The sequence below is a fragment of the Melitaea cinxia genome, chromosome 1 (genome assembly GCF_905220565.1).
Source record: "Melitaea cinxia chromosome 1, ilMelCinx1.1, whole genome shotgun sequence".
Lineage (NCBI taxonomy): Eukaryota > Metazoa > Arthropoda > Insecta > Lepidoptera > Nymphalidae > Melitaea > Melitaea cinxia.
This window is the reverse complement of record NC_059394.1, coordinates 12419807-12434875: the sequence shown is the minus strand read 5'-3', so window position 1 is coordinate 12434875 and position 15069 is coordinate 12419807. Positions and strand designations below refer to the sequence as shown.

The 15069-nt window shown below is 31.6% G+C and overlaps 1 protein-coding gene across 1 annotated transcript; it reads right to left on the bottom strand.

The window, feature by feature from the left end:
* Positions 1–4666: 4666 nt before the first annotated feature.
* Positions 4667–14592, bottom strand: LOC123653824 (5'-nucleotidase domain-containing protein 3). The gene is made up of 9 exons (XM_045589807.1): positions 14445–14592; positions 14188–14363; positions 13764–13991; positions 10626–10760; positions 10245–10402; positions 9826–10012; positions 9150–9290; positions 5649–5800; positions 4667–5099 (listed from the first exon to the last, which is right to left on the bottom strand). The coding sequence occupies exons 1-9, from the start codon at positions 14590–14592 to the stop codon at positions 4895–4897; spliced, it is 1530 nt and encodes a 509-aa protein (XP_045445763.1). The 3' UTR covers positions 4667–4894.
* Positions 14593–15069: the final 477 nt, after the last annotated feature.

Here is a 15069-nt window from a genome sequence, read left to right as displayed (position 1 = left end):
ACCTCACTAAAATAAATATTTTCAATTTAACTGTCTATGTATGTTAGTAGCCGAGTGTGAAAATTCGTTCTCAAATCGTGAACTACAAAACCAATTTCAATAAATAAGTAATGATGTGTGTGTCTGGGAGGGTTCCGCCTGTGGGCACTCTAAAAATTAAATTAATTAAAGAAATACAAGACGGGCATTAGCAAAAGAAACTTTGTTAAATTGACACAAATAAAAGCTATACAATGAAGACCTAATTGAGCTGACTTAACCTTATATAGATGTATTGCTTTATAAATAAAGAATTGAAATAAATATAAGAATATTAACGAACAAGAAAAAACTGTAAATGCTTGAACAGCGCCATCTGTCAGCGAATAGAATGATTACGTCGTAGTGCATATTATAATATAATTATGTTCAGCTTTATATGGCACAGCATGAAATATCCTGCTTAAAATCTGAACTAGCCCGACTGGGGAAATTCCACGACCTTATAAAAGATAACACACAGCTAAATAATACTGCTTTCAAACGGTGTTGTATTCCTGTGGTTAGATGACCAGAACTCCATCCAGGGATTGGGAGAATGGTCGGCAACGCGCTTACGATGCTTCTGGTGTTGCAAGCGTCTATAAGATACGGTAATCGCACGCTTGTTTGCCGACCTAGTTGTATAAAAAAAATATACCTACCTATATTGTGAATTATTAGAACAATGACGAATTTTTGGTTCAATTCACGTTATTCTATCTCTTACAGTTAACTAGCCCGTTGGCGCAGTTTGTGAGCCTGCTTTCTACTCAGCGGATTGCCAGTTCCATTCCCACCTGAGTCTGGGTGTAATATTTGTATTTGTATTTATATATGTACTATTTCTATATATATTTACCAAAAGTTTTTTTAGCTATAACAGTCGACGGTTACCTACTACTTATTACTAGCGATTGTATTGAATTTTACATTAAATTTTTAGTGCATTTTTCGTAAATAGTAATATGTTAAGAGATATTCTTTTGAACCTAAAACTTTCGTAAACTGGTAAAATTCAGGTAAATTGTGTGAATGTGATAACTAAAATAAATAAATCTAAAGGGTTATCTTAATCTTTTGTTCGAAAAACCATGCGCTAGAATTTTTATTCTAGAGCTTAAACGAAGACCAGTTATAGTTGTGAAGTAATTTAATTATACAAGTATCATTTATCACAAAATTAAAGCATTTCATAATTGTGAAAAAAGAAAACTATTTCCTAAAGTACCTTAAACATTATATCTAGGAAAAAAACTTATATATTGAAAGAATGTTTTACTCTACAAAAGAAGATTCTCCGATTAAATTGAGACCACTTTGATCGAGAATAAGAATTTTTCGAAACGTTGTTTTTGCTCTCCTGTAAAATGATAATTTTTGACATATATCACTTGCCACAGAAGGTACAGAATTAACTATTAATGTTTCAAAACATTTTGTAAAATAGGACATAACCATTTTACGAAATGGTCTACTATTTTATAGTTGACTATAAAATATTGTCTTTAGATCCCATTCATTTCAAAACAATCGCTCCCTCGCTTCAGCCTGTAATATCCCACTGCTTCTTATGTGCCTCCTTCCCCACGTAGGAGAAGAATTGGAACTTAATCCACCAAGCTGCTCCAATGCGGGTTGGCGGATATATTCCCTTCTATGAGTAACTATCACTATCAGGTCACAGGTGTACATGATAACAACCGGGACCGACGGCTTAACGTGCTCTCCGAGGCACGGTGGGGAGACCCACAAGGACTGCACAAACACCCAAACCACGGAAAACATTTGTATGGCCAATACAAATGTTAGTCATGCACGGGAATCGAACCCGCAAACAGCCACAAAGCAGTGCTGTGACCGTTGCGCCAACGCGTCGTCAAAACAATCACTAAAGGTAAGAAATCAAACTACTTTTACTTATACTTGATAATTTATTGTCAAGCAATTTGGTACACTGTAAAATACTGTCTTTAACAAGTTTATTTTAAATATAGTGTACACTATTACTAAAATTTATATAAGGTGTTCGATTCCTAACTGCGTTCCTTCAAATGGGGGGGTGGGGGGTAGGTGTAATGGATCATGTTCCGCGCAAAAAAAAATATCCTAGCCCATTTTTGAATTTGACTTCGTTTAAATAGACGAGCTTTTTTGATGGACTAGTTCTGCATACCTTTCGTAAGCGCGTAAGCAGGGCTATAACTTACAACGAAAATATTCTAAGAGAATAAGCATTTGTTTCCATATGCAATTCTTTACTTGTATACGGCAGTGACTATTAGTATTTAACTTTGTCGACGTTTTTTAGGGATAAGTAAGAAAAATAGTATTGGACAGTTGTACAGCGTTGCCAGGGTAGCTCTTACATTTGATAATAAAATTTAAAAAAGGCTAGGAATTTTCTTTTAAAGCGGAATGTGATCTAAACACCTTCAGAATCCTCCATTTGAAGGAATGCAGTTAGGAGTTGAACACATATATATCAAAACGTAACTAAAATATCAAAAAAAAAGAAAGTAATGATTTATAAAAATACGCACTTAGCGTCCTAGTGGCAAGACACATTTTAAATAAAAATACGGTTGATATTATCAAATATACAAACAAAATTCTCACTATACAAATAGAATTTTTAAAATTTAAAAAACCGAACAAAATAACATAGCAATTGACTTATACATTTTATGAGCACTAGTTAAACTTTGTAACAGATAACCTCATGACTAGTATCAAAACAAAAATACATCGAGTAATCATAGGACTGTTATAGCTTACAATAAAATATCATATTAAAAAAAACAGTTGACTTAATTTTTGAGTGATTGTTTGAGATTTTAAGTTAATTGGTATGGGAAATGATCAACAAGTGTAAAACAGAAAATCCGACTGTAAATTAGAAACATGCAGACAAAAAAAATTCTAAAAATCCTTAAATACAATGGTTAGCTAGACTACAATATGACTAAAGACTTCACATTAAAATGACTATGATATTTTAAAAATACTATTAAACTACTTTATTAATAATATGGCTATTGAAGACTACAAATATGACTTAATTATCTGAATTTTTGACAAAGACATCACTGTCTCATATAGACGTATAAAATATATTTTACGCTTCTACATTTGCTGAACAAATACCTACTATTTATACATTAAATAGCTATGTATTTTCTTGCCTTTCATCTTTGTAACAGTACCAGTCAGATTCTACTTTGAGACTACTAAAGATGTATGTTGTTATTGTAAATTATCATCAATATATTATCAACTATAAAACAATATCAATGAACATGTTACATTTGTCAGATCTGTTAATTGAAATTTAAGTATGAATGCAAATTTAACTACAAATTTCTATTGTAATACCTATGTAAAAATGCAACAGTTTTCTATAATATAAAAATTTTGAGCACTACTATTAACAATATGTGTGTTAATTTAAAATTTCGATGTGATTTTGTTCCATAGAAATACATTAGTATTATTTTGTTTCACTGAAAAATTTGTATGAATAGATGATACAATTATTAGAAAAATTGTCTAATTTTCAAAATCATCAATTCATGTTTTCTATAGTTTTTAAAATACAAATACTGATATGTTTAAAAAACTGTGAAAATTGGCAATTTGAAGTTATTTAGAAATATCAATAAGACTAACAACTGTATACATAAATTGCCTAAGACTAAAAATATATAATTATTTTCAAAATACTTTTAATAAAAATGATTGATACCATTCTGTTGTAACGAAAAATAAATTAAACTTAATTTTCTAATGTCTTTCTAAGAGAGTATTTGATTTTAACTTGTGACTAAATTTACTGATTTCTAATTTTATTTGTGCTGTACTATTAGTGTATATACGCTACAACAACAAAAAAGATATGTTTTTATCAGTAGGTGAAGAGTTCCCAATAGCTAGAGGTGTTAGACAAGGTGATTCACTCTCACCAAAACAATTCTCTGCAATCCTGGAAAGTGTATTTAGGAATCTCGAATGGGACAAGTTTGGGATCAATAGACGGAAATTACGACTTAGACGGAGAACACCGGAGCGCTCCAGCATATGCTTCAACAGCTAAATGAGGCAAGCGAAGTTGTGGGTCTTACAATGAATAAGTCAAAAACAAAAATAATGACAAATAAATAAGAAATTGCCATAAAAGTAGACCACGATGAAATAGAATGTCATTCTGCCATCAAATGTAAATTGAGAGGAGAGTGACTTTCACCTGGAAAATATATTGGTCGCTCAAATAAGTATTTAAGAGTAGATACCTTCCTTTAATAGACAAGAACAGGTGTTAAACTTGGGCGCTGCCTCAAAAACACTATTTGAACCTGAGTTGGACGCATCATGGTAATGGAGAGGAGCAATTGGAGGAACGATTTGTTCAAGGAAAATTAAAAATAGGGAAAATGGAAATAGCTGGGAGCAGCCTGTCTCAAGACACTCTGATTACTAAGCCGAGAAACTCGACGTACTAATATGATTGTTATGTATATGCGATTAATGATGTGTAATTTTGTACTTCTATATATTATTTTTCAATTCTTCTCTGCAGAATCTACATTCCGAATCGGTGGTAGCTTTACTTTTACAAAAATAATAATTTATACAATTAACATGAACATGATTTTTGGTTGTTGCCTGTAGCTTTATTTATTCTCTATTCAACCTTAAAATCTAACAACAATATTGTAATGCAACTTTCCAAAATTATACTGTACTCTTACCTATCTAAAATATATTTTACTAACTAAATCCTGTACAAAAATATCCTTACAAAATATAAAATAAACAAATGTAAATATATATCGTTTAAAAATTGATTACTTAGCGACTAACAAAAACATGCATTATTTTAAACAAAATAGGATCCATACTCGTGTGGCATTACACCACGTCGAGGGTAGAAAGTGTGAGTTAAGGAATAATTTAATAGGTTCCTTATATTCGAAGTGTAAATGTCTGCAAATCTAAACAGACGTCTTGAAAAATATGTTGGATTGTGATATGTCCGGAACACGCTACCAAATTGAGGATTGAAGACTGACTTTGTTGCATTTCTGTAATAATATAAATAAAGTATAAAACATTTTGTACGATCAATTAAGAGTTCATGAGAAAATATTTCATGACATTTTAAAGAAATCCAGTTACGACTTAACGTAATAAAACTTTAATTTTTTTTTAATATGTAACAAATATAAAAATATAAAATGCAAAGTTACTTTTTCCTCTTTATTGTAACAGAAGGCTAAAAAAGGAAAGGTTAATCAGAATCCAGAACGTCAGTATAAATTAATTTAACCAATAAGTACTCTATAATAATCATACTATTTTATTGATATAAATACTATAAAGTGTAAAACTGTATAAAATAACAGATTTGAAAATGAATAATAGCTTAATTAATATGCACTTTTTGTGTCTTTTATGCGAATTATATACCAGAACAAATAATAAAATTTTCAATGATATTTATCCTATATAAAACTTACAATGAATTCCATCCACACATATGTCTGAAATAATGGGTGAAATTTTATTAATAGAAATACAACTATAAATAAAATATGAATACAACTAGTTTCGCTAAGTAATGATGTAGTTACCGTAGGTGGTCGCGTTCTGCCATCCATTGACCAATCACCTCCAAAGCTTCTGGTTGCTTATAATCTTGGTGGTCTTCAATGAGTTGAGTGAGCATTTGTAGCCAGTTAGCGTTTTCTTTGAACGATTGTGTGTTCAGAGTGTTAATTTCGTGCTAAAAAATAAACATATTAATTGTATTCTGATTGTTCTGTATTTATTGTTAACTAGCTGCCCGGACAGACTTCGTTCTGTCAAAAAATAATAGTAAAAATTATTTTTTTTTAAAGTATAAAACTTTTCGTGGGCCTTAAGGAACATACAAAAAAATAAATTAGCCGAATTGGTCGAGCCATTCTCGAGTTATGTGGTTAGCAACACTCATCATTTCAGCCTATTGCAGTCCACTGCTGGACATAGGTCTCCACAAGTTCGTGCCAAATATGGCGCGAACTCATGTGTATTGCCCATAGTCACCACGCTGGGCAGGCGGGTTGGTGGCCGCAGGGCTGGCTTTGTCGCACCTAAGACGCTGCTGACCGTCTTCGGCATATGTATTTCAAAGCCAGCAGTTAGATGGTTATCTCGCCATCGGTCGGCTTTATAAGTTCCAAGGTGGTAGTGGAACTATGCTATCCCTTAGTCACCTCTTACGACACCGACGGGAAGAGAGGGTGGCTATATTCTTTGATGCCGTAGCCATAGCAACACTCACTTTTATTTATATAATAATATAAGGTTACTAGCGACTCGCCCCGGCCACGCACGTTCACATAAACTATCAGTGTTCCTCTACTATATTATACATGTATTATAATGTCTTCCTCTGGAATCACTCTATTTACTAAAGAAAACCGCATCGAAATCCGTTGCGTAGTTTTAAAGATCTAAGCGTACAGCGGGACAGCGGGAAGCGACTTTGTTTTATATTATGTAATTATTGACAACAAATCTTTGAATTTGAACACTCAAATCTTGTTTTGACATTTGAAGCCCATGTCTGTATTGTGTATTCCTTTTTTTTTTGGAACAAAATAATAATGATCATTTTGTTTTATGCATATACATTTTTAATGAAACACAATTCAAAACATTGATTGATTGGTTTAATGGCTTTCAGTTGTGTCAAAGTAACACGGTTATTCCGCCAATGTCACGTAGAGAATTCAAAACATACGAAACCATACAATATTAGACATTTTTGCCACATTTACACTATTTTTTTTAGGCACTTGTAACAATTTCGTAATAGTAGTTTATGCAACTGTCATATAATGAAGGGTATTAAAACACGAGTGTGAGTTTATGAAACGAGCGCAGCGAGTTTCATAATAGTAACGAGTGTTTTAATACCCGTGTTATATGCAGTTGCATACACTGCTTTATCTTCACTAATGCAATTAATCAAACAACAAGAGTAAAAGCTGACAATAGTTTATTTATAATAATTGTTCAAAGGACAATGCCCATTTTCTATGAAGCCGTGCTCCGGTACGTGCTTTGACGTGTTCAGACAATTCATATATTTAAGTATCCTTTATTAATTGAAAATATATTTTTAATAATATTCTAAAATTGATTAAATCCGTAGTTTATACTTTAATTAAAAAAGATATTTTATTTGTATTCCGGGTTTGTGCTGTCAAAACATATTAAATATAAATACCAAGTCGGAAACGCAACTATAGAAATAAACGCTTTTTTTTAAATTAAATTATAAACCCCAACACGACCAGAAAATTGACATATTAAAGTTTTCTTTATTAATTAAAACTAGATTTTTAATAATAGTCTAAAAGTGATCAAAGCCGTGTTTTATAGTTTAATTAAAAAAAGCATTTGTTTGTATGGTTGCTATGACGACTTGCTATTTATAATTAATCTATTTTGACATAAGAAACGCGGAATACAAATAAAATATTAAATTAAATTCACGCGTACGTGTATTGTCACAGTGATTTTGCCGCCATTAAAATCTAACCAATGAGAGCGCAGCTGCGCGCATGCGCGCGATGTTATAATGAGATTTTACGATATCGATGTGGATATTATACCATCATGTGAAATTGCTTAAATTGAGTGTTTTGTTGTCTGCGCTATAACAGTAGTAGTTATAAGTCAAGTATTGGAAACATAAGTAGAATGTTACAACATTAGTGTAGATAAAATAATTTATATTTTGCGTATTTAAAATAATATGAGTAATTTTTCTACATAATAATTTTCAAGCAAAGATTTATATTTCCCTATACAGTTTCATTCGCGGTAAATTGGTCCTTCGCGGTAACGTTTGATAGATTATATTGCGTTGTTGTTATTGCTATAACTATGCTAGGTTAATAGCATCGCAGCACAGTATCTTGTGACTATAATCACAGCAAATTACTGTTACACGAGTGGTCGCCCCCTTATAATAAATTTTGTTTTGTTTTGGACGTTTCTTTGTGTCGTATGTAATACTAGGCCCTTTATAAGGGTTTCTCTTCCTACTAGAGAGCATGAAATGTAATGGAATTTTTATGTGTTTATTTTACAACATATTCATATTGTGTTTGCTCGCAAACGAATAAAAATCGACTTCAATTACATTGAGAAGTAATACAACATACCTAACTATACGAAAAAGTAGTCAAGTAAATACGCGCTATCAAAGATCATTCTAAAAGTAGTCATCAGATCTCGATCAAACTTAAATGGGACAACAAGACAAGCATCCGCTTTCGATTGAAACAAGAATCATCTAAATTATTTATAAAGAATAAACTGCTACCCTAGCTAATACAGATACGTTATAGTAAATGTGGCCACGTAACATCCTTTCATCGATATTCACTGAAGTAATTTTACCTAATTCAGATAGATGGAGTTGGACATCTGGCGTTGCGACAAAGTATCAGTCATCAAAGATTACTCAAAAAGTACTTATTATATCTCGATCATATTTAAATTTGACCGCATGACGCGCAACACCTTTTAATTAAAAAAATCATCAAAATCGGTCCCACCAGTCAAAAGTTCTGAAGTAACATACAATTTAAAAAAAAGAATCGAATTAAGAACCTCCTCCTTTTTTGGACGTCGGTTAGAAAGTACACGAAATGAATACGTTTACAAACACTGGAAACGTTTCACAAAAGACCTACATTATCAGTATATAATCTATGTATAAGGCGTTCGTTCAACTACTAACTGCGGTCATTCAAATGGGTGATCATGTAGGTATTTATAGATCACCTACAACGTGAAAAAAAATGTAAATTTTTTAAAATTTTATTTTGTCTTAATATACGAGCTACTCCATAAGATAGTATACGCTGCATAAGCCGTCCTATCATTAATATAATAATAACTGTGCTTACACGGATTGGACATTACGAGTAATTTACTTTGTAGAAGATTCTTACGAAATAAAATTTTAAGAAAATTGGGCATAAAATTGTAAGAAAATCATTAACGTATTTTTTTTTACGTTTGACAAGATAAAGTTTTGAGCTAGTTATGTAAAGTGAAGTGGTATAACTGACCGTGAGCTCGTTGATGATGGCGCCAGTCCGCCAGCCGTGCTCCAGTGTTACATCAGCCAGGTCACTGTAGGGGTGGTCCCCGAAATACAGCACTTGGTGACCACTCCAGCCTGTCAGGTCCTGCAGCTGTTTAACAGTACCCTAAAAACCGGATAAGATATTAGTTAAAATTAAACTTATTGCAATAATTGTGGAATCGTCGAACAAGTGATTGCTAGTAATCATATTTAGTATAATTGTATAAAGAGGGTATTGAGAAATTGAGAATAAAATAATTTCAAGCACTCAAAACACTTTTATGTTTGTGGATCATACTTTTTTAAGAGATCTCATTGAGGTAAAGCAGGAAATGGAGCAGCCCGACTGGGGAAGTACCTCAATCTTAAGAGAAGATAACAGCTAAATAATACTACTATTAAGTAAGGTGAGGGGCTTAGCGCTTGCGATGCTTCTGATATTGCAGGCGTCTATAAGCTACGGTATTCGCTTACCAACAGGTGAGCCGTATACTTCGATCTACTTTGTCGACCCAGTTGTTTGAAAAATAAAAATAATGAGAATTTCCTCACAAAACCTTAGCATTCTCGCAGTCGAGTAATTGAATTTAAAATTTTCAAAAATAAAATATTTTTGTCGTTAATTTGAAAGCTATTTATGAAACATCAAAATAAAATACCTCATAATAGATGATGCCCTTTTCTAACGATGTAACTTTTTCCCATATATGCGTATTTGCAGTTTTATCAAAAACGCGTATAGGACGTGAGACTTCCGTGAAGAACTTCGGCTTGTTAGCATTCACTATCACAACATCGAAGAAATCACGCCAGTCCGAGCCTACTAGCATTTCCATACCTGCATTTCTTTAAAAAAAAAAAACTTTAATTTTAATATGGGATAAAATATCAATGATGCTATTGTAAAATAGATTGTGAAATATTTTAGTTTCAAGGTTTTTGGCTTAGGAAAAATATTTATTTTTAAAGTGCAGACTTATATTACAGACAAGGATCGTTTGCATAAAGCAAGGTTCTACTTCAATTTGGAGAACAACTTAATTATTGCGACATTAAATCTCCAAAATAATTTACTTACACAAAATGATATGGACTGTTTGTGACTAAAAACAATTTTTTGTCGCTTTCCTGCAATAATTGGAAATACTTTTTCAGATCAGGATTCGGTCTTATGTATTCCTCGACATTTTGAGCAACAATTTTATGCATTATGGGATGACAGCTCTGGACAGAATTCTGAAAAATAATATAAAAAAAGTTTATTACACATAAATTTGAAATTACTTATTAAAATGGTATAAAGTCAAAAAGGAACTCAAGAAAATAATTTATGAAATTTATTACTGAGCTGGTTGTTTCTTATTTTAATGCTGTAAATATCAAGAACTACAAAAAGGTTGCATAAAATAATAATGTAACAATAAAACAATTGCCATACTATTTGGGTGTTATTGCTTACCTTAACATCTAAGAACAATATTTCTGGATGATAATCTATGTGATTTTTTATAAAATATTCTGCTACATTGCACAATAAACCCATTTCTGGCACTGAGAACAAATCTGCTAGATGCACCATTTTTGAGCGATTAGCCTGGAAACAAAATTATTAAATATATACTACAGAGAACTATTTATTTGCTTACTATTCTATTTATTCAGTGTCGTAGCAAGGGGGCAATGAGGGGGGGGGTGATGCCCCGGGCGCTATTCACAAAAGCGCGCTAAATCGTCTGCAAAAAAATAGCTGGACATATTATATGGTTTTCGAATAGGGACGGGTGCGGGGGGTTGAAAAGGTATTTTGCCCCGGGCGCGAGTTAAGCTTGCTACGTCACTGTATTTATTCATAAATCAATATATGTATAGTGTATTTATTATACCTACCATGGATAACAATTTTTACAGACTCGTCAGAATTAATGGAAAGTTGAGTGTTATAGAAACATTTATAACTCCTTTCTACAAAAATACTGAATTAAGAAATAAAATCGCAAATTTATAATATTTTTTTAATTACCATATAAGTACCTATTTTAAGTCAACTTTTACCCTTGGTTTTTCGATACATGTTTTACTTAATTATTGTATTCTTTGTCCGCGTGGAATAGTGACTTTACATGTTCAACGTGATTCTTTAATTTGGCATATCTTTTTTATTTATGAATCGATTGACATGGAAAAAAGCTTACCACAATATACTAAGCTTGCCACAATATATTAGTAAAAACCACACATAAATCGGATAAGCCGTTTCTGAGATTAGCGTGCACAAACGCACAGACAAAAATACAAAAAATCTGAGACTCATTGTTTTTTGTGCTATTTGCGTTGATAAAGGTCCCAATAATATATTTTCATATATTAAATGTACAGACAGCCACCCGTTACATTTTTATTATATGTATTGATGAACGAAAAAGTCCTATTTACCTATTTAACGGACGGGCATTTTTTTTTAAAAGATTACGATGTATACAAGTTATTTTATTACCCTAAAATACTTTTATCACATACGCTCACAGTTAACAGTCACGTTTTATTATTGTGAGCGGGCAAAACCGAGTAAGAGGGTAAGAAATATAACTATATCTATCTAATATTATAAAGCTGAAGATTTTGTTTGTTTCGACGCTGTAATCTCAGGAACTGGCATCAATTCAAAAATTCTTTTTGTGTTGAATAGTCCATTTACCGTGGAAAGCTATAGGGCCTATAATTTAGGCTACATAATATTTTAGTATGTTCTTCAATTTTACGTGGGCGAAACCGCGGGGCATATCTAGTAAGGCATAAATAAGTTCCGAAATGTTCCACAAACACGATTAAAAAAAAAAAAATCGGAAAACACCGAATCCCTTGTAAATTAGTGAACGAAGCTCTATCGAATCAGGCAAACAATATTATTAATCTCAGTTCGTACTAATGTACGTTGGTGGTTTTTATTTAACCACTAGGATGGCACACAAGCATACGATCCGCCTAATGGTAAGCTAATACCAGGCCTATGAATGGCTGGAAATCGAAAGCATTGTAAGCGCATTGTCAATTCTACCCCCGACCTGCCCAGGACGAGCTCTGGCTACCTCGGCAAGAATACAACACCACTGTTTTATTTTTCTGTGATCTTTCGTAAGATTAAGGAACTTCCTTTAAGAAGTTCCTTTCTAAGTTACTTACAAAAATTTTGAGCCTGGTATGTTTGCGAAATGCGTTTCCCAGTATCATACTGCTTCAAAATTTGAGCAACATACCGAATTGCTGTTTGCCCTACCTCACTAAAATGTATATGCGATAACTAGGTCGGCAACCAAGCGTAAGGCTCACCTGATTGTAATCGATTATCGTAAATTATAGACGTTTGCAACACTAAAAACAAAGCAAGTGTTGCACCGACCCTATGGTCGGCAACGCACCAGGTCCCCGCATAAGGCTATCCTTATTCCCCCCAGGAGCTCTGGCCACCTTACTCACCAACAGGAACACAACACTGCTTAAAAACAGTATTATTTAACTGTGATCTTCTGTAAGATCTCGGTACTACCCTCGTCAGGCTGGTCCATATTTTGAGCAGGAAATTACCTGCTGTGACCTTAGATACCTGAATATGTCGAAAAGTTGAAAAAACAAATCTCAACGTTTGAATATATATATTTAAGATTTTGAAGATAATTTTAAAAAAATAATAATATTTGTCTTCCTTCTGATTTATGACACCAACATTACTAGAAATATCAATTGGTAAATCCAGAAAAACATAAATTTCTGGATGTACGTATAGACAGACTGTTGAGTTTTAGTACTATTCATCAATAAATCCACATATGTTGTGCATTATTTACTAACTCTCAGATGACACAACCTTGTAGGAGCTAGTTAAATGACAATTGCAAGGGGAACATATAAATGAATGATTGGTTACAATAGCTCTGTTTATTTTATTTACTACTAGCTGAAAATTTGGAAAATGTACATTGTTTTTATTTTTTATTTTATCACTTGCTTTTATTTTAAACTATTAAAATATTAGGTAATTAAATTATTCAAATATTTAAAATAAAATATTCTTAATTCAATAAATTAAAAAAATAAATAGTTATTATTTTATTTAATAAGTATTTATATAATTAAAGCTAAGCTAAAGTTAATTTAAAGTTTTGTGTTTTGTTCATTTAATGCTTGTCAATTTAAAAGTAATTATAATAACATTTAATTTAAATAAAAAGTAGAAGAATATATAATATAAGAGACAGTGGTTCAGGAAGTACTTGCTAAAATAATTCCATTTATTATTTCACCTAAGACAATATTAGAAAGTAAACTTGTACCGATTATAATAGGATATTTTTTAAAGAGAGACTTACTAAAAATTATATTTTAGGTATTTGCACTATGTCACATTTGGTTTGAAATGAATTAAAATGATTTCAATCTTAAACCAGTTATGCAAATTACCTCTTGAAATATTTAAACTGTTTTGTAATATGTATTTGTTTGAATCTATATTTACAGATCATATTATCAAAACACAATAAATAATAATCAAAAATTGATAATCTTATATAAATGAAAATATTTTTCTGAAGTTTCTACTCACTTTATGAACCCTCATATCTCCTTCGACATACGCGATAGGGATTATTCTATTTTTGTATAATTTAAGAACTTCCTCCGTGGACACTGGTGTTAGACCTCTATATACTGCGCCAAATTGAATTTGAAGAAATGAGTCCAATTTTAAAAGAAGACCTTTTTCAATATCATAATGAAGGCCTCTCACAGCAAAATTTGGCTTGTACTCTAATTTTGAAATTTCTTGTGGGTACTAAAAATAAACAATTAAAAAATTACCTACATTTTTATTACTACAAAAATAATATAAGTTATGTTATTATAGTATTTAAAAGGAATACAATAAGTTAGTCATTTTACATATCAGGCATGTCATTAGTAAAAATAATATATAAATAAAGAAGATGCAATATTTTTTTTAAACAGTATAGATTAAGATTAACATCTACCTTATATTTTTCTAGAAGCATGTCCCTTCCGAGGTTATAAAGCAAATGCTCCAAAGTTGGCTTATAATGTGCTAGAGTATAATCATAATCAAACCCATATACACTAACTTCTGATAGATCCAACTCATTACAAGCAAATACTCCTTGTGGATTTACATCTTGAGGTAATTTTTTTGCTAAAAATCATACAATATTAAACACCCTTTCACTTTTCTTTTATTGTTAAAAATGTTTATTTTTTTTGGAATTATACTTACATCGACACTTCAATTTTGTGCGACAGTAGGCTTCCTTTAATAATTCTCGAGTAGAATAATTAGTAGACTGTAGTACATAATTATTTTTTACACTTTTATGTGATAAACTACGATTTAATTTTGAAATTCTACCCAGTAAAGTACTCATTTTACTTTTATATTTATAAAATATACAATAACTTATAAGTGCTTATACTACGTATACGAAAAGGAACTATTATAAGATGTCATTGTAGATACACGATTTTAACATAAATAAAACGAACAGTTATTATTGCATAATTCGTTGGTTTTCTGCTAAAATTATTTCTATCTTACACGTGCACATAAATAGCAGAATTACAAGTAACTGAACCTGGCATCAAACTTCAAAGGCATATAGCATAAACTATTACGTTTCAATTTTGACATAAATAAACGAATCATCGAGATAGTACATTTTCGATTATACTGTGAGTACGACACATTTGACTCGATGTGTATCGTTGCATAGTTGCATAGCGATTAGTGATCCGATTTTTCACAGAGAGCAAAAATGAAACGTATAAAGGTTTCGTATCGAATATGTATTTAGTTAAGTATATAAAATACGAATATTAATATCGTTCGATATTTTTTTTTCTTA